We start from the raw sequence: 27,922 nt of genomic DNA on the forward strand, positions 1-27,922 counted from the left end.
ATCAAACTAAATAAAGAAAAACTTAAAGTAATCCGACTGAAATCAGGAACAAGATAAGGTTGTCCACTCTCCCTAGATGTACTCAATATAGTACCTGAGGTTTTAGATAAAACAATAAGAAAACAAAAGGAGATCAAGGGAATACGAATTGGAAAAGAAGTCAAACTCTCACTATTTGCTGATGATATGATAGTTCATATAAGTGACCCCCAAAATTCTACTAAGGAACTTCTACAACTCATAAACACCTTCAGTAATGTAGCAGAACACAAGATTAACTCAAAAAAGAATCAGTAGCCCTCCTTTCCACAGATGATAAATGGGCTGAGAAAAAAATCAGAAACCATCATCTTTCACAATAGCCACAGATAACATAAACTATCTCAGAGTAACTCTAATCAAAGCAGTGAAAGATCTGCATGCCAAAAATTTTAAGTCTTTGAAGAAAGAAATTGAAGAATACACCAGAAAATGGAAAGATCTCCTATGCTTTTTAAATTTTAATAGATTTTTTTTTTTAGGTTTGAATTTTCATGTGTGAGCATTGTCGCTACATTACTCCCATTCTTCTATCTTCCTTTCCAACCTTCCCAAGTTCATGATCGCTTTTAAATTGTTATTATTACTTGTGGTGGTTTGAAGAAGGATATCTCCAGTTGACTCATACATTTGAACAGTTGGTCCCCAGATGATGACATTGTTTGGGGAATTTTAGAGAGATGGAGTCCTGTTGTAGTTAGTGTGTTACCAGATATGGTCTTTGAAAGTTTAGAGATTCTTGTCATGTCAAGTTCCTGTCTCTGCTTTATTACTGAGATTTAATATGTGAGCTCTCAGCTTCCCGCCTCCAGTCACTATGCCTCTCTGTCTTCCTGCTTGCCTGTGATATGTTGCTATGCTGTCTGTCCATGCCATCAAGGGGCTTGAATTCTCTGGAACTCAAGCCCAAATAAAATTCTTTCTTCTATAAATTGCCTTGTTCATGGTGTTTTATCACAGTAACAGAAAAGTAATTACTAGAGAAATGAACATACATATTTTTAGTAAATATACATATAAATATACAATATTATTTGACTGAGTATATTTAGTTTTGTTCATGTGTGCATGTGACAAGGGCTCACCACTTGGGATGGCAAACCTAACATGAGATATTTTCAACTTAGAATGTATTAGTCAGACTGTCATACAACATCTGTATGAACCAGGCATGACTTAGGGTAAATACACAGTAAATAGCTATGACTGTTCACTATAACATCATAAATTGCATTTTGTTGTAATTACTGTGAAAGTCCTATATGAAGTATACATTAAGCTATAGACAATCCCAGCCTGCCTTCTATCTGGCTTGTAATAGATAGTTGCTGAATGAATGAATAAATGGATAAATAAACAAACAAACAAATAAAAATACACTACTCAGCATATGCTAGGTGTTCACTGATATTTCTGAATTAAGTTGGGTAGAATTGAAAACACAGAATAAGAAATGTCATAATATTTTGTAAGGCATAACAAATATAATTTTAAAATTTTCTTTTATTTTTTTAAAAAAGAAAACAATCTCTTTTCATTTTGCATGCCAATCCGAGTTTCCACTCCCTCCCCTCCTCCCATTCCCTTTACCAATCCCCTGCACCCTACCTTGTAGATAAGGCACATGGCTTTGGGGAAGGTCCAAGGCCCTCCGTAAGGTATCCATCCAAAGAAAATAGGTTTCAAAAAAGAAACAAAACAGTACAAGCAGTAGGGATAAATTCTGGTGCCATGGCAGGTGGCCCTGCAGTCTACTCCAGTCATACAACTGTCACCCACATTTAGAAGGACTAGTTTGGACCTATACTGGTTCCTTTCCTGTCCGGCTGGAGTTGGTGAGCTCTCATTAGCTCAAGTAAACTATTTCAGTGGGTGTCCCCATCATGGTCTTGACCTCTTTGCTCATTTTCTCATTCCTCCAACTCTTCAACTGAACTTTGGGAGCTCAGCCCAGAGCTCCACTGTGGGTCTCTGCCTCAGTTTCCATCAGTTGCTGAATGAAGGCTCTATGGTGACTTTTACGATATTCATCAGTCTGACTATAAGGCAAGGCCAGTTCACACACCCTCTCCTCTATTGCTTAGGGTCTTAGTTGGGGTCATCTTTGTGGATTTTGGGATTCTATAGCGCCAGGCTTCATGGTCATCCCATAATGGCTCCCTCAATCAAAATATCTCTTTCCTTGCTCTCATCTCTGTCTTTCCTCCATCTCGTCTATCCTGTTCCCTCAAGTTCTCCTTCTGTTTCTCCTTCTCTCCTTCTCTAACAAATATAAATGTTAAGGTATAAATAACTTAATTTGAGACCTCTACAGATACTGAATTCAAACTGAGTATAAACTTCCTTATTTGTGGTAAATTACATGTTTTTTGCTGTGGTTGTTGCCGTCATTTTCTCTCCAGTCCTTTTTTTTATTTTATTTTCTGCTGTTTCTTTTCCTCTCCCTCTGACAGCTCAGGTTAAATCATATTTTACAATACCCTTGAACTCCGGATGAAGTTGAATCAGTGACATAGAGCAAAATAACAAACTTTGCAGTATATAATATAATGCTTCTACAGTGGGGGTGTGGTATGTGTGACCTAGAAAAGACCCAACTTGGCAGAATTGCTTTAATATGCAGTCTGTTTGGACTTCTGAACATTGGCTTCAGCTCTGGCCATACATGTTTCTCTCGGAACCCAGGCTCATGGGACAGTAGCCAGCCAGGGAAGATGTCTGTGCGTAACAACACAGAAGTGACTGGGTGGATAGAAGACTGCAATGTTCTCTAAGGCTTTCATCTGGAACTGATTGGATACATTTCTGCTCTCCTCCCTCCACTCCAAACCAACTGTAGGTGAAGCCCAGTGTCAAAGGATATGAAGAAAAATAAGTGCTGTTTATACTGATCAATGGAACCTTATGGTCACGTGGTAGGGGCTACAAATCCACACTCTAACTCCCAAAACATGAAAACCATGAACCAAAAGAAATTTACACCCTTATCCTCACTTGGTATTCGTAACATCCTTCCTAGACTGTGAATTGCCTACTTAACAATAGTTAATAGATCCTAGTATCTAATGACCCACTCTTCTCTGTGCCCCCGTGCTCTTTATAATCCATCAGACTTCCTCAAGCAGAACTATGGCTACGACACATACCGAACTCAAAAATCCCAGCTACCCGCTAATATTACTCCATATTGGGTAGGAACAATGGTATGTAAGAAATCTAGAGAATGTCTCACCACTGGCATATAATAAGTTCCATTGCTTTCTTTTAAAGCAAATTAGCCTTGGTTCTCAGTTGCCCCATAGTGACAGCAACGCTCCACTTGACCCAACACTATCACAAGCTGATGTCCCAAGTGCAAACAAGGAAAGGAAAGTGCCTCCTTCTCCACAATCTTTTCATAGGGTGAGAATGCAAAATCTCTGCACACACCCCAAATCGCTTTTCTGTTTCTTTTCTAGACCATCCCATCAACCAGACATGCAGGGACGTAGATTTCAATTGAGATCGTTCTTGGGTTATGTCCTCTGAATTTTGTTTTATTTCTATTGGTTGATTTTGTGTGCACATGAAGATGTATGTGTAAAGGTGTCTGCATGGCCACTTTTACTGTGTAGAGATCAGAGGACAATTCTCAGGAGCTGTTGTCTTCCTCCACCATGTGGATCTGAGGGTTTTTATCCAGGTTGGTTGGCAGCAGCAAGGGCCATTATCTGGTGAGTCATTTACTCATCCTGAGTGAATTCTAAGAACAAGAAAGTAACTTACAAAGGAAATACTTATAGGAGATAATTATTATTCATCAAATTACTGAACCTAGTTGACAAAATATAAGACACTTCAGAATACAGTCTTCATCTCCTGTTTAAGCGTAGTTCATCAAGATTTCAATAAACCATGAATTTTTTCCTGAAAAGGGCACTCGGGTCATACTATCTTTTCCCCAAGTGCTGGCACTTGTGTCTCCCGTCTCTCCAAATGCACTTTTGGTTCCTGTAGTGATTTCTACTCAAGTCGTACTTATTTCTGAGGATTCACCTCTTCTCTGGGAAGTTGTCCTTGGGTAAGGCTAGTCTTTCCTTCTTCCGTATACTCCCACAATGCACCTTTACTACCCCAGACACATCGTAATTCAGGATCACCTATTCTTCCCAAATGTGTCAGTATTTTACATAGGATACATTTAGAGGAGAGGAGGCTGTAACATTATAATAATTATGTGGGAGATCCTGAGGTTACTTTACTACAGAACAGACACTCATGATTGTCTTTCCCAGATAATGAGTGGATTAAAGAGAAAATATCCTAAAGTTTCCATCTTTCTCTTAAGTCCACATAAAAAGAAAACAAAGTCCTTCTGGAAATTTAGCACTCACTTTATGATGGCATCTACTTTCCTTGAATGACTTCCATTTAAAATAGTTCTCTCTCTCTCTCTCTCTCTCTCTCTCTCTCTCTCTCTCTCTCTCTCTCTCTCTCTCTGTCTCCTGAAGGCATGGAAGACATATACCAGTATATATCTGAAGGGCATTATTCTTCCTACGCCTTTTATGGCACCTGCTGTAACAACCCTGCAATATTAGAAAAATCCTAGTATCGTTTTACAACTTAAAGTGCCCGCTTCATTGCTGTGCAGAGAGAAGAGTCAATCAAGATTTGAGCAACAGACTTAAATAATGAAGTCTACTAACAGGTTTACATGCTGTAGTAATGTTTCCTGACTGTGAACTCCATCCAACTCAAAATGTTTAATCTGAAGCCCTAGACAATTTTTCTTAGGTAATATTCATGTCACTCTTTATTACAGGGATGCTCACCGTTTGGAACAAATCTCTGCTACTTCATCAACTGTTCAAAGCATATACAACTGTTTGCCATTTTTATACTATCTGGGTTTTGAGTTTATCTTCTTCCTGTCTCTTGTATAAACACACATATTTCCACATCGGGGTATGTTATTAATAGTGCATTAGCCTTACTTGATACCCTGTATGTTGTTGTTACCAGCACATATGAATACGCTTTCTTAAGTAACAGATGAAAACCCAGCTTCCCTGAAATCTCAGGGTCTTCATCATCAAAATACTTTGGCACTTAGGATTCTGTTATGCACTATTATATCTTGTCTCCACACTCCTGGGTATTTAAATTTTTCTACAAAATCCCCACTGACAATCCAAAACATGCTTAATAAATTTCCATTATGTGCCAAACATTGCCTGCGTCTAAGAGAAGATCCATAGTAAATGTTTTACCCTGACCCTTCTGAATTGCAATTCTTGGCTTAAATAAACTATACAGTCAACATGGGTCTAACATCTCAAGGGAAGACAAGTCCCATCCCCAAATAAAGAAGCGATATTGATATAGAAAATGGAGGTGAGTGGCTCAGTCTTTGAGGGGTGGCTGGAAAAGACTCCAGTGAGAAGACAGCATTTTATCAAAGACTGGAGCAACGGAGTTCCACCCAGAGGGGATAATGAGAACCCAACCCCAGGGACAAAGTATTTGTAAGGGATTAGAAACAGACACTCAGAAAACAAGACTAGTTTCCATGGAGATTGAGAAAGCTAAAAGGAAAACAGTTAGCGGAGGACAAATCGGGGATAACATGAGAAGACACAGGGGGACCAGGCCTCATTCTGATCAAAATGGGACACCTTGGACTCTCCACGTGCTAGTCTGGGAGTTAGTATTACATATCATTGCTACTGAAATGAGGGCTTGAAGTGAGTAATGCGGTGATTACACAATACTAGGGATGGACTTAATGCCCCTCAAGTCTGTGCACACTTGGTACATGGTGCATATTTTATGATTATTTTTAAAATACAGTCTATGAGTGTCTGCTGTGGAACTAAGCCCTGGCAACTACAAAATCACGGATGATTCAGACACCCGGGCTCTGGAAATAGAGAGATGGTTCTGTATTAGTCACTTTTCTTGCTGCTGGAACACAGTACCTGAGAAAGTCAGTTATGGAAGGAAAAGGTTCTTTTAGCTTCTGGGTCCAGGGCAGAGTCAAAAGGATCCATTGCTTTGGGCTGACAATGCACTGTGGCAAGGGAAATGTGCAGCATAGCAGTGAGGCCGTATCACTAACCCGATTGCTCACTGCATGAGGGTAAGGAGGGAAAACTGAAACAGGCAGGAACCAGGGAAGAGATGCACCTTCCAAAAGCATGCCCTCGTGACTTACTTCCTCAAACCAGTATCTAGTTGCCACAACCTTCCAGGGACTCCATCCAATTATATATCTGTTGATTGGATCAGGTGGATTCTGATGCAATCACCTCTCAGTAGTACCCCTGGCTGGAGCAAGGCGTCTTCGATAAACAAACCTCCAGAACCAAGTTGAAGTCCAACTCACAGTTCCATTAATCCCAAATGCAGAAATGCTGTCGGAGGAAGCATCTGTCTTATTCGAAATGAGAGGGGAGGACTGGGGTCTCAGCCCCGCTTACAGCAGCTTTCTTTAGTCAGATGCCCTCTGAAACAAAGGGCTATTAACAAAACAAGGACGAGGAATATTAGCCCTTCCACCCGCTTATAGAAACTCACATATGCCAGGGCTCTTGCAAATCAAAGTATTTTTAATGCTTATCTTAAACTCTGTTTAACTTGGTTTAATTTGATGTTGCGGAGCCATTTTGAGAACGAGCCCTGGTGTCTACAGCATCTGTTGAACAACCTGAGGAAGTGCTGTCCAGGGAGTCTGTTTCAATGGAGAGGCCAGGCGGGCTTAGGGAAGCTCTGAGCAGAGGCTCATCGCAAAGGTGATACTTAAATCTGACAAGAGGGTGAGCATTCAAGACAGGAGAAACACTAAGAGGTTGGCTTTGCAGTTCTTCCCAGCTTCTACCTGCCTCCCCAAATAACTCTGCAGGATGAATGCCTTAAATATAGTGACCAAACTATATTTTTGATTAATGCTGACCAACTTCCAAAACATGCAGGATTTCAAACACACTTAGACACTCTTCCTCCAAGCCAAATCCATGACCACGCTAGTTTTCTTATACTGAGATCAGGGTTCTGTTCCATAAAGGGACACGCAGCCTTTGTACATCTGCCGTCGACACTTTGAAATTGAAGCAAAAATCAATTCCTATGCGAGATGAAGAGCGCAGTGTTGGCTATGGAAGCAGAATCAAATTAAAGAACAACGCAGGCTTGGATTTTAATGAAACTCATCTTTGTTTCGTTTGCAGATCAAACTTTTGGCTCTCATCTGCACACAGTGTGTGAACGAGAACATTCCACAGTTCCACGGTTTGTAAAGCAGTGCATTGACGCTGTTGAGAAACGAGGTGGGTAGCTAGATAGGCAGCACTGCTGCGTCCTCTGAACAGCAACGGCTCGCGTTCACGGTGCCACTTGGTTTCTCTGGGAAGCCACGCAATTAAAACTTGACTTTTGTTAATCGGCTAAGAGGATCAAGTTTCTGATTAACTTCGGTTTGTTTTTACAATAGGGACATTAGCAATTCTCACCAATGTTCTTTTTTTTTTTTAATATTTTGTCTGTCTGACATACTGTTGAATCAATTGCAAACTGCTTGTTTCCAAGCCAGTGATAAAACATTCATGAAATATCAGCACTCTCGGTGTTAGAACCCTCTGACATTCAGGCTGGTAGACGTGCCAGAACAATTTTGGTAAGCCCCCAGCATTACCCAAGTGAAGTAAACAGCGTTTCCACTCGCAGATACTGATGCGCCATCTTCCACATGGTTCTGCTCAGTGCAGATTACTGCTAACTGGGTTTCCTGGAACAATTAGCTGATACACCTCCAGTGTTAAGATGACCTTTGACTCCTCTGTTTCAACATTCTGTTTTTCATCTGAAATTATTTCATCTCACGGAAGGGAACGAAACAAACCCCAACTGACTCATCATTTCTATGCTAGTTTATCTGCGGAGTGTTTTTCCTTCGAACTATGACTTCATTCATTCAAGGTCATTTTTCCTGGAAGACACACACTGTAAATGCAGAATCTTAAAAAAAAATGTATTAAATAAAAATGTGAAGCTTCATCACCATCTGTTACAAGTTTACAACGTATTTCCAGGATCTGGGGGAATATATATCATGTGAAACATAGAGGTGTTTGCAGAGAAAAGCAATGGGTGACCCTATTTCCATTTGCAACACCTATTCTCCTAAAACAATACAACCAAAGGGAAAAAGAGCTTCAAATCCTCTGCTCAGAAAAAGGCCATTTTAATTCTCTCGGTGTTACCTGGCTTTATTATAGAGGCATAATAAAAACGGCATGCAATTTCTAGCTCCTAGAAATTCATACTTTAATTATACTGTAAGGACAGCCTTGGGATCCTATTATTCCCATATCAGTAGGGAACGAGAGAATAGCAAGAGGGGAAGGGTTGGGTAGGGACACAGATAAAGACCGAGGCTGTGGGGAAAGGCACATTGGCACTTCAGAGAGAAGAGTTGAGAGAGCAGAGAACAGGAAACAGTTACCGTAGACTAAGCACCGAGAGAAGTGCCTGCGCAGAATGAAGCTGATTGGAATTAAGAGGGAAATGTGTTTTTAGTGCCTGTTGCCATTTCATTTCATTCATACGTACCTGTCTTAGGAATAAACCTTATTTTAAAATACTTAAAGGCAAAATGGGCAGCTGAGAATGTTATTATTTCCAATAGTGAAATTATCATCTTTTCCAAGAAATCTTCATTCACCTTCATTCACTCAGTTAAATATTGAGTGCCAATGGTATGAACGTTATTATGGTATATCAAAAACAAAATTCTAATAGGCCACTGGGGAAAGTCATACATAGTAAGATGTATGCACATGGAAATAATAGCTTATATCTCTCGATTTGTGCGTCTACCTAAGGCAAAATGAAAAACCCTGCCTGGTGTAGCCTTGCAGGGTACAGATACCATACTATCATACAATAGAAACTGTCTATAAATAGGGATTATGTCTGTGCATGGCATTTTCATGGTGATTTTTAATAAAGTAAGATGATGTTTCCGCTGACAGGAGCAATCATGACAGCATTATATTTTATTGTCCCAATGTTTACTCTCAAAATGAATTTGTAGATCCAGTGCTAAACAGCTGCTAATCACACATATGATTATTGAAATAATTCCCGAGCATCCTAATGAAACACAAAGACATTTTGTAATTCTGCAAAGCTACTGAAAATTCAAAGCACTTTGGCAGTGTAAGCTTAAAGGAACTCTATGGAAATGTTCAATAAAAACTCAAAGACACAAGACAAACGTCTCACATCATTGCAAGATTTACAAGTGTGTACTTTCGATTATAATTTTGCATGATCATTTTGTTGGATTAATATTCTTACAATTACACACCAATTCTGTTTACTCAAAGTGTTGTTTTTACTAAATTTTGGCATATTGCACTTCAGGACAGAAATAATTTATGTGAATCTAAGTCCAATATTTATGCAGGCTTCTGATGACATTTGAGGCAGGGTTGGTACTAGGAAGTAGCAGGGGAAGGTGCCAAGTCTCTCGGCATGGCTGGGACTCAGCATATCTGAAGTGCTCCTTCTAATGGACAGATGCTCCTCCAGCCAAGAAACTCAACTGCGCAGTCATGGGAAATGCTTATGGGTCCATTCTAGGAAAGGCCCATTTAATGCAAGCTGTGTTCACTCTCCCAGTCTTGGGGAAATGGCCTCTGGGTTCGTAATATGGGCACAATAGCTCTTATAGAAAAGATTTGGTTCCTTCCTCATTTTCCCTCTATAATTGTTTTCTATTTTTTTTCCCAAGGCACCTATAAAACTCAAGCTGTATGTTTTTAAATGCTTATTATATATTTATTATAAAATGATGCATGGTAGGGCAGACAAACTCAGCATTGATTCAACCATCCTCTCAGGTTGCTGATTGCTTGAGTCTGACAGAACCATGCTTGGTTTCTGGGGTCTCCAAGAAAGTTCTGCCGAGTGAGCAGGAAGCATATTCTCTGTTCACCTTCAGTAAAGTGACATTAGTTCCATTAAATTATTGGCATCTTTTGTACATAACGTAGAAAAATGGCTAAGCAAGCCTGTTAACCAACTGGCAAATGACTTACCTGGTACATTCCCTGGTCACAATTTGATTCACTATACTCTTGCCTACTAGGCCATATTGTCCTCCCCAGCTATTTAGACTACAGTCACTGCTGCCGGTTCTTCCACTGTTTGTGCAGCCCTAAGTATACTTTTGTACAAAGAATCACATTGATTTTGCATTTGCAGCTCCTTTTCTCTGCCTTACTCTCATAGTTAAAGACTCTCTGTGGGATGCTCGAATTGAGCAATGGACGTCTCAACTTTCTTCTTGAAAGGCACCTTGGATGTTGAATGAGGAAGCAGCCACTAGATGTGCGTTGTACTTCACGTTATGAACTAAACTCATAGACGAAATAGACACTAAAGACAACGCACACACCGAGATAAGTGCTTTGAGAGGGAAGAGCAGGTAAAGGAGATAGGAAAGCCATTACAAAATCCGAAACGCAAACAAAGATGTGTGTCTTTAAAGTAATTGATCAAATCCTAAACCATAAACACATGCTTGTTTGCTTTGTCCTCCACATAGGATCAGGAGAATTTTAATTTGGTTTTATCACAGAGCTTCTGTCCTCTATCTTGACCCATTGTGTGGTCATAGTAGAATAAGTAAGCCATATGTGATACCTGGAAAGACATGTTTTACATGAAAAGTCAAACATAGATCTTGCCAGAGACTTCTTTTATAGAGAGATAGAGTTTACTAAATTAATGAACATAATTATACACTAAATATGTTTTGGTATATCAAGAACAATTTTTAATGTAAGGAAATACAACTGAATTTTAAAATTAATATAAATGCTGTTGGCATTCAGTATCCATAATATGCTGTGATAGCTCATTCTCCCCTAAGATGGCCAATTCTGCTCCTGGGCCCCATAAACATAGCATGTTAAGAGGATATCAACAGATCTGTTACTCAACAATCTGAATATACTTGACACTGCTGAAGTATGCACTTAAAATAATTACTTTACATTTAACGCTTTTTTCCACAAGTTTTATTTTTTTGTTCAGTGTATGTGTTTGTGTCTGTGTGTTCCTGAATGTACACACCACAACATGAGTGTAGAAATGAGAAGACAACTCGTTGGAGTTGGTTCTCTCCTTCCATCACATGGTTCATAAGGATCAAACGCAAATGGTCTGGTTTGGTGGCATACCCTTACCCTATGAGCCTTCTTACCAGCCCTACTGTGCATGAGTGTTACGGGGGTGTGTGAGAGTGTGGGGTGTGTGTGTGTTCCCATGTTTTCCACCCTTAATGATTTGAAACACCAGATAGCTTTCAGAATGCTTCAGTAATTGCTGACCAACAAGAAGTTTGCCCTTTGTGTGTGTGTGTGTGTGTGTGTGTGTGTGTGTGTGTTTCCTTCTCTCAAACACATAAAGCTATGACAGGAATGAAACACAAGTTACATACTTGACTTAGTGCCCAGAAGATACCCTGGGATCCATAACATTGCTTAAAGATTTCAGAAAGACCTTTAGTCCACTTCTGAGAAGGTCCTTAGCCTCAAAAGCTTTATCTCCCAACTTGAGTTCATGGCAGCTGTTAGATTTTTTTGCTGTCGTTTGTTTGACAGGATCCAGTTATAGGTTCCGATGTCTGTTTAAAGAAACAAGGAGGCTGTTGGCTTCAAAATCCCCTCGTTGCTTGTGTGATCAGCATTTTCCCAGGCTTTTCTACATAGTTTGCCAAGCAAAGGGACTGACCTTTTGTAGCAAACACTTTTTCATTTCAAAATGCTCACTTTGATTTTTGTCCCATTTTATACTCATTCCAAACTGTTTACAACCCACTAAAAATGACTGTGAATTATATGTTTGTATAATGGATTCCTTTTGTGGTCTGAGCGGAATGTTTACTTTGAACAATTAGCTATCTTAGGATAGATTGTAGCAAGTTGAAAAAAAAATAACGGCTAAAATTATTATTCTACCTTCACTGGTTTTTTAATTCCTTGTGATTATGTGAAATTTGAGAGACAGACACCTTAGCTACATGAATTTTTATACGGTCATATTTGCTAGTTCCGTGATAACGTGAGAACTATGAGTGCATGTCTATGATTTCGGAAACTTCACAGTACGGAATAAAAATAGATATATGAGTATTTGTTACAAACAGATTGCTGTGAATAGTAGGTAGAGTATGGATGGGCAAGAAATTATTGGGAAAGTGATGGGAATAATGATCGTCTAGGTTTTCTCCTGAGCTACGTGAAGCTGATCCTTGTTAATATGCTGTAACTTCATTCAGTGAACCCTTCAGCCCATTGAGATCCCACTGAGTACTTTGGTATAAAAATAAAACTTCACATTGCTATTTCCCATTGCTTGAAATCTAGGCCCCTAAAGCGCAGATTGTATTGCCATAACTAGACAAGTCTGCTCCCAGCCCTGCTCACTTTATTCTTCTCATTCTTTCCTGCTTTGAAATAATCTATGAGAGCTGGATCCAGGCACGCACTAAAGACTGCTCCGTCTACGAAGAATGTGCAATTTGTACTGTTTAGTTTCTGATGAGAGTCTCGAAAACTTTTATGATGCGATCCTCTTCCAGAGAGACTTCTGCTTCCTAGTTTTATAAGCAGTAAGTGAAAAAAAAGTAATAAAAACAAAACAAACTGATAAAAATTACATGCTTAGAGCAAAAATCTAGAGCACAAGATAAGCACTTTTTCTTTTTCTCTGGAGAATATTTGTGGACTTGACAAAAAAAAATAAAATAAAATGTTCCTAAGGGAGCGAGCTATGTTGGTGTTTGTTGTTGTTTGTTTTGTTTTGTTTTCTCACTTTTATGTCTAGAGCTGGATGTCCACATGCACTGAGTGCAGACGATCCCCAATGAAGCTCCTGAGAGCACACTGCAAATTAACTTAGTTTTTCTTTCTGAGTTAAAATTAAGACCAGTCTTTTTTTTTTTAATTTCTTTTTTGTTCTCTTGGTGTTTTGCTTTGCTGTGTTTTAATGCCACCTTCCTGACAGCGGTCCTGCTGTGCTCGATCCAAGTTGGAGCTGGCTCTTTGGGGTAGTCACGCTGGGGCCTCTGTGTCTGTAAGAAAGCCACATTGAGGGCTAGGAGGGAAGACAATTTCCAACAAAGTAAACAGGAAACAGCCTGCAAGGGTATAAAAGAGAAACCAGAAAAGACAACCCGAAAGAAATCAGAGATGGCAAGGTAGAGAATGGGGTGGGGGGAGGGAGGGAGAGTAGGTTTCACAAGAAAGAAAGCGAATGTGGGCAAAGGGGTAGGTCTGTGAGTTCTGTAATGGGGGAGCATGGGATTGGGTCATTTCTAGCAATTACCCAAAACTTGCTTTTCTGTCCCGAAGACATTTGTTCTTGCAAAATGATGGCAAGTTAAATCTGGCAATAAAAAGTATGCCTTGAATCGTCAAAAGACTCTGCACCCAAAGCTGTTATTCATTAATTTGCTGTGTTTATTAATGGCATTTAATGAAGTTTATGTCTACTTAGAAGCACATATGACAGTCTGGTTATAAAAACGATCTTAGGCATCACAAAAGTTGGTGTGGGAGTTGATGTGCAGGTCAGTCACCGGGGAAGCTAGCTAAGGAACACAGCGGCGTGGCCTGCTCGCATCACCCCGACTGTGGATATTCCCACACTTCTGGATCCAGACTGCAAAAGAACAGTGTCAGATAAAGCCTGGGTCTAATTTCCAACATCTACCACAACTCTTAATCCCCCTTCTGGAATTTAGGATTTGAAAATATTTTCCACTGGAGTCACCTGATTTTAAGCCAAAATTAAGACCCTGCACAATTAGGCTTTTATTATGGATAGAGGGCTTAAATAGATTCAGCCTATCATGGCCCAGTACTCTAAGATGTCTTATAAGTGGTATCGTTTTATAAAGTCAATTCTTGGCCTGGAGTTTCTATTAAAAGGACCTATATTCAGAAGTTCATAGTGCAACTATTAAAAATAATCGAGCTGAGAGCTGGCAGGATGTTTTCGCCTGGAAACAAATGTTTACAAAATGTGAAAAAGAAATTATATTTGTTTGGAAAGCTTTCAGGTTTTCAATAATCAGGAACAAAATAAAAATAATTTAAGGCTGCCAAAGATTTTTCAGATATTTGTTGCCCTGGGAATCAAAACAAAATAACCCTATAGTTTTTATTTGTAATTCTTGTTATATAATGAAAACTGACTGATTTACAAAAATATGAAAATTTCCACAACAATGCCACTATGCTTTGGGCAAAACACTTTTGTTTCTGATAGAACAAGAGTATATAGATTCTATTTAGATAAACAATCTTTGGGCTTAACACATGGAAGTCTTAAGTTGGTTTCAGAAGCAGTGAGTGAACCAGAATTCATATTCTTATGAGTACCCTGGTGACTAATTCTCCCTTTAAAGTTAGTAGGAAAAGATGGTCTTTCCAATTCCCCCTTTTCTATTTGCAAATGAAGAATGCCCAGCATAAACATCAATCTACGTACAAACAGCAAGCCAAATACTTATTCAGGGTACACTGTTGCACTGAGAGCATTGTATACGTTTCTGTAGCACCATACTTTGTCATAATTTTCCTGTCTTCTTGAAAGATTAATGTCTCGGTGACTCCTTGATGCCTTTAAACTCCTTGGAAAGTTATTTTATAGCTTAACAGTCTATGGAGCTAGTAATATTTTTTCTTGGGTTAAAAATAATCCTTTCTTTTCTAGCTTAATCTTTTTGCCTAATTTTATACTCTTCAGACCACTTCCTATTTTCAGTTCAGAAAAAGAAAAACAATCAAGCAGGAAAAAAAAATCAAGGGCAAGGCACTTTGAAAAGAAAAACAAACTACACGGAACCAAAATAGCTCCTTAAATGATAATGTTGGGAGAACTCTTGAGGTTGGTTACTAAAGACTGTAGACCCGTATTCAAAAAAACATGCCCGTTTTAAGAAAAAAATAATCTTGAAGGCCTGATTGTTAGGGTAATAGTACAACATACAGTAGAAAAGTATTTACATCCTCACTTCAGTTCCCTGGGTGTTCCTCCGGAAGTGTATTGACTTGTCTCACAGTGGCCTAATGAGGAAGGGCTCCCGGGAAATGGTCTGGATGAACTGAACTCATCATTGCTTTGGTGCTCAAAATAAAAAGCAACTCGTAGTCAACAGTTGCTGAGTGAAGGCAGCTACATTTTATGTAAGGGGATAATGTGATTTGTAGCTAGGTTGTTAAATATTTAAGTGTGACCACTTACGGAATGGGTTGCATTGTTCAGTGGGGTGCCATCCTTCCGTCAGGACCCAGCTATGTCAGGCCGTTGAAATGAGGTTGCCCGAAAGATTTTATATTCCTCAATTTGGAGATATTCTATTTAAGCGCACAGTCAAGCAATCACTGGGCTATCCATTCCCTATCCGTTTTCATTAGAGGAAGTAATGTCCCATCAGGCACTGCTTCATCACCACTAACCTACTGTTTTTAATCAGATAATTGAATGACTTACAATTGACACATCTGATGATGGTCAGTCATGGGCTCAATTTCTATAACCACACAGGAAGCTGAGTTCTCTCTCTTTTTCTTTTACTTGAAGTTGGAATGCAATATTGCTGCTGTTCTATGTTAGTTAACCTCCCTGTGATTTAGTGTTTGCTCTCCACACACCTCTCAGGAAAGTTTTACTTAATAAAAAATTTTGAGTTATAAGAGATTGTCATATGATATAATCAATACCTCATCAGGGGCCAGGGAAAAGGCTCAGGAATTAAAAGCGCTTGCTTCTCTCACTGAGGACCCAGGTTCACTTCCCAGCACCCACGTCAGGAGCTCATATGAACCTGCACCTCCAGTTCCAGAGAATTCAAGTCTTCTTGATGCAAGGGCACCTGCACACATGTAGTACACATGTATTTGTAGTCACACACATACACACATAAAATAAAAAGAAATAAATCTTTTTTAAAAAACAAAACCACGCTCAATACAGAAATATAAATATGAAGCTAATGAAGGAAGGATGTCAATAGCCAAAATTCTGAGATGAATTTTGGGTTTTTTTCCATATGTACTTCATCCAGGACAAATTTAAACTCTGCTATTGAAAAAAAAAAACTATAAAACTAGGAAAGCACCTATGTCGTTAAAATTTGGAATTGTGATGTATAATTAATATTCTTTTTTTTTCTAATTCCATTTTGAATTTTTGAAAGTTTGGAGTGAATTAACTCCTAAGCTACCTGCAGAACCAGCGAATAACAATAAGAATAATCAAGTGATTCCCTGCCTGTTGTCCATCTCCAAATCTTTATGAACTCCTTCGTGTGGACTAGGAATTCCCGCAGAACCCTTGCTTCCAGAGACTTCGATTTATTCCGTATGCTCGTTCCTTCCCTTAGAAAGCCTGCCTCGAACAGTCAGTCCGCTTGCCACATTTGTCCTTATTGTCTTGCAAACAGTAGAAGAATCACCTTCTCCAAACAAAATGCTCCGACTCATTCCCAACCTCCGCTGTGGCCCCCTGAATATATCAGAGGGGCTTTCCTTCCGCATGCTAGCAACAACTTCACTTTTCCTAACGCATCCCCTAGTGCTGAGATCGCAAAAGCTCGCAATAGCTGCTTTTTATTGCGTTTTTTCCAACTAGAGCATGAATCTTGGTCGTAGCCATTGTATTGGCTTTGCAGCCATCTTTACTGGACCTACAATTTCATAGTCTGCGGGAGAAAGGGACTCCATTCATAGTGGGTGACTAAGTGGATAAAGAGGTGGCTATTATCCAAAACCCCTGCCTCACATCCATCCTCAGAGAATCATATCACATGACCTAAAGAGACGCTGACTTTTAGGAAACACAGTGACTCTTAACACTATGTGTAATCATACGAACCAGAGATAGGAAGCTATACAGTGAGAGCAGTGAGGTTGTGTTTCTACAATGTCATCAACTATCAATATATGGACTGATATATTAGCAATATTTCGTAGTAGAAAATGACAGAAATTAAAAAGTGACTCTGATTTCCAACATAGGTCTTAGACAAAACAAACTTTGTCATCTTTAGTAGAGAGAAGCAATACTCCCACAGAAGGGTGTTATATTGTCCCACTGACCTGAATGATTGAACAACTAAAGCAAATGTGATATTTGTTGCTTGCGAACATCCTGGTGTCCTAAGAAGAGTGCTATGCCTTTTTCTATGTACACCCCCAGGCATAGTGACTACTTCCCTGTAAGTTTCTGCATAATTTTTTCCTATTATCACCCCCTAGGTCTCTTTCACCATTACCCCTTTCCAGGCCTCGACCATCCACTGAACAGCCATGTTTCTGATTATCTTTTCCCAAATGTATTAGCCTGCATTATTTAAGACCGAATCTCATTTTATTATTTCCTGCTCGTATTTCTAAACTCCTTAAGTCCATTTGTATGATTCTTTGTCCTCACAGATGTCCACAGTTCCTCCCAATTTAGTATCATCAGCAAATTTAATTAATGTTCTGTTTACCTCTCCTTCTAATGAAACCAGTCCCTTGCTTCATTTCATCATACGAAGTAAAAATGTATTGGCAATAAAACAGTACAAAGCAGCGTTCCCTCACGGTAGGAGGGGAAGCTAAGGATACAGCGAAGGGCCATGTGGTGAAGGGCCGGCAGTGCAGTAGCGAGCTGAGCTGGTTTGCTGGTGCCCTGAAGCAAAGGCTTTTCGCACACTTGGGCACATTGCCTGAGCTGGTGTCAGTGTACAGGCTCATACACACGTATGAGTTCTCTATCCTGTAAGCTGCTTTGTTACCTTCAATGAGGACTTGTTGCTAAAGATATATTTATGGATATATGTGTGTGTGTGTGTGTGTGTGTGCGTGCGTGTGTGTGTATACATGTTTACAGCTTAGTTGAAAAGCTTAGTTTAAAACCATCAACCCAACTATAAAATTATTTATGTAATAAAATACAAATTATTACTATTACTATTGGGTAATATTTAACATACAAGGTAACTACAAAGCTAGATACAAACACATGCATTTGGATTACACGTGCTTTTAATTGTATTTACTGTTTTTTTCCCTAGAATTTACTGTGACATACCTTTTTCTTTTAGACCTTAACTTGGTGACTCTAAGTTTACTTGTATGTAAGTAAAATTATTTATAAATAATCAGTTTATAAGATAAAGTAGGAGATTTTCGTCGGATGTATTTAACATGAAAAAGAATATGTGGTTTGTAGATTTTGTAATCTGGGAAATGAAGACTGAGTAGAGAAGGGGTCCTTATTTACTTAAGGTAGGGAAATTTATGTTCAGGGAATAGCATCATTAGACTTTAAAGATAAGGCCATTAACCCAGAATATTTATATAAAGAAAAGACAACGGCATTTATTAATCTTCTATTACATATCAGACATAATGTTCCCTCTGTCTGAGATATGCGTGAGCTGACATTGATAATTGTCAGCCCTCTATAGATCTCGTTCTTACCTTCACTAAAAACCTTTTAAGTTTCATGCAAAGAATCAGTCTTCAGAATGTGGATATAGTCATTTAAACCATGGACAGCACTGGGAAAAAATATTTTCAAGTTTATCCTCTAAATAGGACAAACAGATGGTAGACCAGCGTCTCTATTGTCTCCACAGAAGACAATGCACGTTCACAGCGTTGAAACGAGAGCTGATCCACGCTTCATATATAACACAAGGCCAGCAAAGATGTCATCACCGAAGGATCGTGTTAACAAAATAGTGACTGGGAATATTGTTCAGCAGTCACAGCCTCACATTGTTTTTCTAGTGAGAAAAGTCTGATGCATAATGCATTCTTCTGAGAGAATGTTTGCAGATGCCAAGTCTTTACAGGCAGAACTTCAATAGCTTTAATGGGAGTTTCCTGCCAGCACCTGTTACAGTAGAAGGTTCTTACTTTTCACACATAATCCAAGCCTGATTTGGAACAAAGTTTTGGAAAAACTAACATAGTGAACCATCTTATAGTGTTCCTCAAATACAATTTTCATCCTTTAATCCATGATCTGATTTACATTTATATATATATATATGTATATATATATATATGTGTGTGTGTGTGTGTATGTGTGTGTGTGTATGTATGTATGTATGTATTTCCTACCAGAAAGGTTTTTCCCACCAACTTTTTCTGTGGAAGGCAGTTGATAATGCAACTCGATTTCCTAGGTAAACTAGCTGAACTTAGATTTATGAAAGTATATCAATGTTAAACAACAACTCTCTTCAAAAGATGCAGCTCTACAGGTCAACTGTGGCCTCCTGAAGAGCCAACAGAAACAAATAGAGTTCTGTGTTTACTGAACAATGAGAAGAATGCTGAAATAGGAAAACAGATTAATATGAAAAAGACTATGACCATATTTTTTATGTCTTTACAGACCCAAATATGAATATGTAACCAATACTACATTTAAAGCATGAGGAGGATAAATCATTACTTTTTTTTACATAGAGAAGTCACCAAAAGATTTATTTAAATTCCTTTTTTTCCTCCTTTGGTTTGTAAGACAGAGTTTTTCTGTGTAGCGCTAGCTGACCTGGAACCTTGCTGTAGACCAGGCTAGCCTTGAACTCAGAAATCCGACTGCCTCTGCCTCCCAAGTATTGGGATTAAAAACATGAGCCAGTGCCTCCTGGTTTAAATATTATATTTTTAAAGCAACTCTCATATACTCCATTAACTAACAGTCTGGAAAGAAAAATGATCACAATGTTTCTGCTTAGCAAAAACTGTCAAAGGCTACACAGATATACTAGCTTATGGACCGCCACCTCATTTTCAGAGCCTTTGTCTAGAAGTCCACATACATCTGGCTCTTAGAATGAAATCAGACCTTGATAGAAGAAATCCTGAAGCATCATTGCCCTGTCTTGACAGGACGAGGATTGAAGAAACACTTCCCTGGTTGAGTATTGTTGAATATTAAAGCTTCAGTTCAATTTTTAGCACAAGATTTTAGAAAGAACACTGATAGACAGCAGAGTCAGAGGGAGCAGGGTCAGAAGCCCTGAAACCATGAGCAGGTAACTTACAGGAGCAAAACGGGGATCTCAGAGAGAAGAGTTCATTTGTCTTCCTTCCTTCCTTCTCTTTGCAAGCTGGTACCATTTCTCCGTGATGTCCCCTTGTGCCTCTACCTGACCACTAATATTCTTCTCGCATTAGATGTAGCATGTATAGGAAGGGTTCAGGTACCATTAATACACTACTGTGTGTTAACTGGGATACAGTTGTTATTCAAAGTTTGGATCATTTTGAAAAAGAAATGGTCTTGTTTCCTTTTACAATATTTTAAGCCCTAGAAAGTGAAGTTTGCCATTTGTTTTGATAAGTCAGAGGGGAAAGAGGAGTCACATAGACACTTCTAAAGCATACAGTGTTCCTAAGTTTAGAACTCTGCTCCTTCCAAGGAGTTCTGCTTGTAGAGCACATTGCTTTGGAGCTGGGTGAAGTAAGGTCAATCTTTGCTTTTGATACTCCGGCCAGTGAGTTAACAGAAATTTATTTGGTTCTGGGTCCAAAGGCCTTTCTTAAGTTTTATTGTGAAAGTGAACAGCGGGTTGGAAGTCTCTCTGACTTCATGAGTCGGCCCATGTTCAGGGCAATCTGTCTGTACTTAGGCTGAGTTACGGTGAAAGACTTCAGGTCCCTAGGAAGAAGACGGGTATCAGGTGCAACCTGTCTATGCGTAGACAGTTCACGTGTGAGAAACAGTACCACTGTAGGAGTTGTCAAGACTGTATTGTGTGCTGTCCAAAATAGAGGGAAGGCCTTGGCGTCAGATTCTCTTGATTTCAAGAGAGAATGAAGCATCTCTTAGTGGCCTTTGAATGTGTAGAGAAAAGTCTGCATGGTGCAATGAGATTTAGGACACAGTGGAAAATGTTGCACTCACCCCAAGCAGCATTGCATAAGCTGTATGTGCAGAACAGTGGATGATCCTTTCATTCTCGATGAAAAGAATAGTAGGACAGTAATAGCAAACCAGTCAACATTAATTGCATTTAGTGGTCCTGAATAATCCCCCTCTCTTCTCAAATTTCTACATATACCCAGATCATTTCTTTTCTCTGTCTTAGTTTATAAGGAAATAGTAAAGAATCTAAGTGAAGAAATATTTGTAAGGTGGAAACCATTCTGTTTTATTATTTTAAAGCCAATAGGGCCCAATGATTTTCTCTATTGCTCTATTGCTCTCTCGGTGTTTTATCTTTGATCTCTTATTGTCTCCTCCCACCTATTTATACCACACACAGATTTACAAGGCTCAACCCTATCGTTCCTTCCCATTAGTCAAGTTCTCTTACAAAGGAATGATTTCAAGACAAGAGAATAGCATTATTTCTTATTGCAGAGCTGTACATATAAGCAATTTTGCCTGAAAGAAATGTTTTAAGGAAGAATTGTTTCCTCAAAACTCTGAAAATATAAACAAGGCCTCTGTAATTAATCTTAAGGCTTATTTTGCGAGCTGAGCACATGAACCCTAAGTTTCAGACTGGTAGTCTTCTTTGTCTACCTTCTAAAATCTCTTCAAGAATCAGCTGGAGAGACTGATTATGGGTTTTCAAATATTCCTAAGCCTTAAATTTTGTTAGTTCTTCAGGAAATGGGGAAATGATGATATTCTTTTGATTTCATGAGAAGAAAACATGAAATATATGTGAAACTTATACCAGCCTTAGATGAGTTTATACAATTGCTATTGGAATGCCCTTTTCTTAAGCACATGTATGTGTTCTGAGTAGTCAGAGGGTTTATGATTCTTTGAGAGATGGTTAAGAGCCCACATACAGTCAGGAATAAAGCTAAAATCCTCTCTCATAGACCACTAAAAGAAGCCTTTGTGATTTTAGAAATTAATATAGCAAAACTTGGTGACTTCTGTTTGAGTCCTAAAATCATGACTGTGAATAGTACTGACCGTCCATGCAGACTTAGGGTTTCTAGGTAGGGAAAATTCTGCCTGTTCTCCTCTGATCTTGATAAATTGTATTTGTATCTTTAAAGTTAATGTTGGGACAGTTCACCAATCAGTTAAAATTTTAGATTTCCTCTGTGAACCCCATAAAGAATTTTCATGTCATCTCATGGGTTTTACAACATATATCATCTAAATTACAGATACATAGTAGAACTCAAAGACAATGAGTGCATTGATGATACTATCCAAATATTTTCATGTGAATGTGCAGAAATAAAAACTCATAATATATGGGACTGGAGCAGTCACTCAATGGTTAAGAGCAGTGGCTGCTCTTCCAGAGACCCTGAGTTCAATTCCCAGCACCCATTGGGCAGCTCACAATAGTTTATATCTCTAGATTTGGGTGATCTGATGCCATTTTCTGACCTTTAAGACCACTAGGTATATATGTCATACATATATGCAGGAAAACTTATATAGAAAATATAATTTACATATATATATATAAACCTCAGAATATCTGTAAAAGTAAAGAAATATAATCTATGAGATTGTTTTAAAGTTAGAAAATGTTATTGTTTGTTCAAAGAGTAGAATACGTACATACATGGATGGATGGATGGATAGATAGATAGATAGATAGATAGATAGATAGATAGATAGATAGATAGATAGATAGATAGATAGATGTTTTGGTAGGTGGTAAAATATTTGTATGTGCAGGTTATATTTTTAATATTTATTGTTATTTTCATTTATATTTACATGCGTGTCTGTATGAGTGTATACTGTGTTTGCGCAGACAACCACAGAGGCCAGAGGAAGAAATCAGCTATCCTTAGGCTGGAGTTACAGTGGTTGTAAGCTACCTGATATGAGTTTTGGGAAGTGAACTCCTGTTCTTTACAAGGGTAACAACTGATTGATTAAATTGACTAATTAAATGATTATCCATCTCTCATGCACGTATAGACAGATTTCAAAAGAATATGTTTATGTGGTACCTGCCTATAATCTCAGGTGCTCCAGTATCTAAGGCAAGAGAGGAGTAACTGTAAGGCCTGCCTCAGCCGTAGTGAGTTCAAGGCCAGTCTAGACAACTTAGTGAGACCCTGGCTCACAAAAAAGGGAGGGGGGAGAAACTGATGTCATCTGGGATATGCTTGCCTAGCACTCAAAATGCCCTAGTTTCAAACCCCAGTTCTGAAAATAAATAAATGAAATGAATGAGTAAATGAATGTTTGTATGACATTCAATGGTGTGAGGCTTAGGGTAAATCTATAGTTTGGAATACACACACACACACACACACACACACACACACCATTACAAATGCGTTTTGTACCAAATCCTCAACACCTAGCATTCTATTATTCTATTCCTATACAGTGAATATTGAATCGACATTGTCAAATCTCCTAGAGAACTGGAGTTAGCCAGTTCAAGGATGTCCGTTTCCATATATTTCAACTTCTCAGTGCTTCCGTGTAACCACAATGAACACTGTTCCATCTGCCAGATGCGGAGGATAGTGCCTCAATCTCATTTTTCCGTTTAGCAGAAGTACTTTTAAAAAAGAAAAAAATGAAGGTGTGCATTTCCTGTAGTCTCTAAAAACCAATCCTGCGCCTGTCTCCAAAGACTCTTGTGGATCATTGTAGCCACTGCTGTGGGTAGGAGCCCGGCCTTTACTGGGGGAGTGTCGAATGGTACCAGAAAGGTTCAGAAGCCTGAGAGCACCACCAGGCTGAAAAGAATCACCTCGGCTGTGATTTTGGCGCGCTTTTGCAGATGGTTGACGCCCTGCGGGGTTTGTAGTGGTGTCTTTTTGTGCCTAGAATTACCTTTAGTTGTCTAAGGCAGAGATTCCAGCACGGCAGGGCTGTCTCTCACCTGAATGCGCAGCAGGGGCAGCCATGAAAACCCTCCAGGAAGTGGCTAGCCAAAGGCTCTGAATTACAGGCGCCTCCCCAAAGAAGATCAAAAGTCATGCCCCACCAGCACAGAGACACTGAGAAATGGTTGAATGTGTTCTAAATTAAACTGCCCTGGTGGTGAGCAGAGATCTGCCAAAATCTTTCAATTAATCACTTTTACCTTCAGGGCAGAGTTAGGCCTGAGAGTATTTCAATAGGTTTTTATTGGAACAGGGTTATTTCAGATATTAAACTATGTTGCACAAAGTAAAAATAATGTTATTTTTAAGTTGCTACCCTTGTTAAATAAAGTTGGCAAACATTCCTAGGGTCTGTATTGTGTCTGTGTGTTTGTGAATGTGTGTGGCTTTTTCTTGTTTCATAAACCTCATTGGGTTTTTTTGTTTGTTTGTTTTCTTTTTAAACAAAAGAGTGAACAACAGTGAATTAGGTGGTAAATATATGCATACAGTCATCTTCATTAATAACGTGTAATAAATAATAGAAGACATGTTTTTAAGTGTATAATTCTGTACAACAGGAGTAAGTTGTTGGGGTTTTGTTTGTTGTTGGGTTTTTTTTTTTTTTTGGTTTTTTTCTTTTCCGACATCTTTAGCAGTAAGTTAATTAGAATCACCTGCATTTCCTTGGGTGAACACCAAATGGATTGCAAACAAAAACAGATTAAAATAGCTGCTGGAGCTCACGGCATGCAGATGACCAGACTCGCAGAGGACAGCGAGGCTCTGAACATGTGCTCTTTTCAAACAGTTTTGCGTGAAATGTAGCTCTTGCAACTCCTCCGTCAGAGCGCCTTCTAAGTGCTTTGCTGAAAGGCTAGCATGGCTTCGCTTCTGATCCCTTGATGAGTGAGAGAAATGTTTAAGAAAGATCACTTTACAGAGAGATTCAGGCTGAAATGCGATGACTGTGAGTCAAGCCAAGCCAAAAATTACAGTTCAGAATGAAAGGGGAGGGACGTGGTTTGGGAATCCATTTTCCCACATTCCTGAATCTCAATCATCCCTGCCAATGTTTAAAAAAAAAAAAAAGAAGAAGAAGAAGCCCAATGGAAAACAATGAGGTCACTTTGTTTAGATGTTTAAAGGAAAATAGGAGTGGAGGGTTTGAAAGAATGACAGCAAATATATGAATTTTACATCAATATCTATTTCAAGTACGATGGGATCAGAAACTAGACTTTTATATAACTGTTATGACTTCATCATTAAAGGAGCCATTTGTAGCGCTTTCTCCATGCTTGTGTGGTGTTGGTCAGCCTTTTATTGTATGTCTTTAATTTATGAAATAGTCTGTGCTACAATATTTTAAAGGAGCAAGAGTACATACAAAAGATGCAGATTCCTCCTTCCCAGATGTTAGGAATAGTCTTAAGAAGAGCCCCCACAAAATAACGGCAATTAGACCAGATAAGATCGAATCAAACATGCCCATGTTTAATAAATGCTTCTTACCTGGTGGACCGGGACAGCATGGCACCCACACAAATCCTGGAGACAGTGTGTTCCCTTTTCTGAGCCTAAATAGCCTGTGGGAGTGGTCCTGACCCTCCCTGGGGAAGGGTCAGCACTTGGCAGACTGGGAGTTGGAGTCTGGACTAAGACAACGCCCAGGCCAGGGCCTGGGGTGATGCTTCCATCATCCTAGACTTCTTGGATGTAGGGGTGTCAGAGGGCTGGGGTCTCACTTTCAGTCAAACACCAGACTTCAGCTTTCCTTAGTAATGACATCCATGTAAAACTCTATTTCTCCCTTGACTCTCCTGGGCCACCCTACTGCCAATGAAGCTCAGGTTTTCCTAGTATGTGTGCCAGCAAACTACCAGGTGATAGTGGCAGACCCAAAGAGATCCTTTGCTTCTGTTACTCCAATTTACTTTCACAAAGCAAGTCCCAATACTGAAAGAGTAATGTACTTCCACCAGGAAGATCACAGCAAAACTTAAACGGTGGAGCCCCACCATGCAGAGAATGACCCAGAATGCAACCTCCAATGTCAGTGTCTTCTAGCTCTGTAGAAGTTTCCTGGAATCCAGAGGATAACTTCTGTTAAGTGATCACCAGAGCCACTTGCCAGTCCTTGTCTTCAAGACTGAGATTGTTCTGAAAGCAAGAAATAGACTAAAATGAACCGAAGACTATCTTTAGGCAATGCTTTCTGGTTTCCAGAAATCAGCTCAGTCTGTCAACTTTATTCTGATAGCAACATTCTTGATGATATTTCATGTTCAAACTCAGGTTCTTTTTAATTTTTTTTTTACCTTAAGAGATTTATGGAATGGTTTCACGATTGGTATAATTCTACAAATTATAGTCAGGAATACTATCCTACAGACCTCAAATTCTTTGCTGAGTTAGGCAGATGTAAACAAGTAAGTATATATAAAAAAATGAGTAGCCATACAAGGGATATCATCCTTTGTCATTTCACGTTACCCAGATATTAAATATGGCATACAAATGGCTTCAATCTATACCACATTAGCCATATTGGAACATTTTCCCTCATTTTTTCCCTGATTCAGCTATCATTTAGCAATCCAGAAGCTAAAAGGTATGATTTTAAGGGAAGCTGGCCCAGTAGTCAAAGTGGGAATATGAGTTACAGTAAATGTATGGAGGTTTTATGCAAGAGCAATCACAATCCATTATGAAGCACAGAAAATGGATGTCAAGAGTGGAGCTTGTGGGCACCGCTATCTCCATTGGTAAAGTTCAGCAGTGTAGGCAAGTATCTCTCATTATGAGAAATGGGTGAGATGTTTGGCAAGAACCAAGTACAAACATAGAAGACAGTGCCTACCAGTAGATGACAGTGACTTCCCACATGGCTTCTGTTTTCACACAAATATTTAAAGATTTCAGTGGGTTTCTCTTCTGCTTATAAAGTACCCAGATTCTACATATGTATATAAATGGTGTGGAAAATGATGCAATAAAAGATGTTTCAAGATTTTTTTCCCAAACATCGCTCTCTGTACAGAATACCTGATAATATTTAAAAAAGAATAACTAATCATGTTTATTTCCTCCCACCTCGAGGTGTTGACCGAAGTTTCTGTCCTGCCTGGTTTCTGTCCTCCCACCAGGTCCCAAAAAAATCACACAGAAGACTACATTAGTTATAAACTGATTGGCCCATTTGCTCAGACTTCTTATTAATTCTTATAACTTATATTAACCCATTATTCTTATTTATGTTAGCCACATGGCTCGGTACCTTTTTCAGCGGGGCAGTCACATCTTCCTTCTTCTGTGGTTGGGACAGAACTGGGGAGGAATGGGCTTCCTTCTCACCAGAATTCTACTGTTTTCATTGACCTTCCTCTACTTCCTGTCTGGTGGTCCCACCTATACTTCCTGCCTGGATACTGGCCAATCAGCATTTATTTAAAACATAATTGACAGAATATAGACAATTGGCCCACACCACTGAGGCTTTTGTAATCTCTACTTACTGTTATATAGGGATGTTAAGGTTTAAGTAGCACAGTGTAGCATTTGTAAGACACCCAAATTTCAGAATTCTTACTGTCATCGATTTGGTCCTTTCCTATTACCCATCTTAACTCTGGCATGAGCTTAGCACCTGTCTTCCCAGCTGCTAAAACAGGACAGTGCTTTTTTCAAAGTCTGTGATGGGCAGAACAGTGAATATTGTTAATATTAATAAATGAGTATTGTTGTACAGACATTAAATGTTTTTATTTCTTAGTACTGAATTGAAGGGACAGTGGTTTAGGGAGTGGTGGAGCACTTGTCAGTGACCTTAAGGAATCAGGTGGCAAATAAAAAGCCCTAACGGTGAGCCTCATTTCGATTACAGAACCTCTGTGTTTGATCCAACTCTTTCCTTTAGGCCCATAGGATGTTTTCTTAGTCGTGTGTACTCGCTGTTTTCAGAAACTTACCCCAAATCTGGAATTAACCATCTCTATGAAACT

General features: G+C 39.0%; 1 protein-coding gene across 4 annotated transcripts in view; it reads left to right on the forward strand.

Moving 5' to 3' along the window:
- Arhgap15 (Rho GTPase activating protein 15) overlaps positions 1 to 27,922 on the forward strand; it is a 597,306-nt gene that overhangs the window by 371,994 nt on the left and 197,390 nt on the right. For 3 of the 4 annotated variants that reach the window (XM_048426324.3, XM_048426325.3, XM_048426327.3), the window contains one exon: positions 7,248 to 7,346. The exons of the other annotated variant lie outside the window; for it this stretch is intronic. In XM_048426324.3, coding sequence (XP_048282281.2) covers positions 7,248 to 7,346 — 99 coding nt within the window. The remainder of the gene's footprint in view (positions 1 to 7,247; positions 7,347 to 27,922) is intronic. 4 annotated transcript variants of the gene reach the window in all.

The sequence above is a fragment of the Myodes glareolus genome, chromosome 21 (assembly GCF_982192425.1).
Source record: "Myodes glareolus chromosome 21, mMyoGla1.1, whole genome shotgun sequence".
Classification (NCBI taxonomy): Eukaryota; Metazoa; Chordata; class Mammalia; order Rodentia; family Cricetidae; genus Myodes; species Myodes glareolus.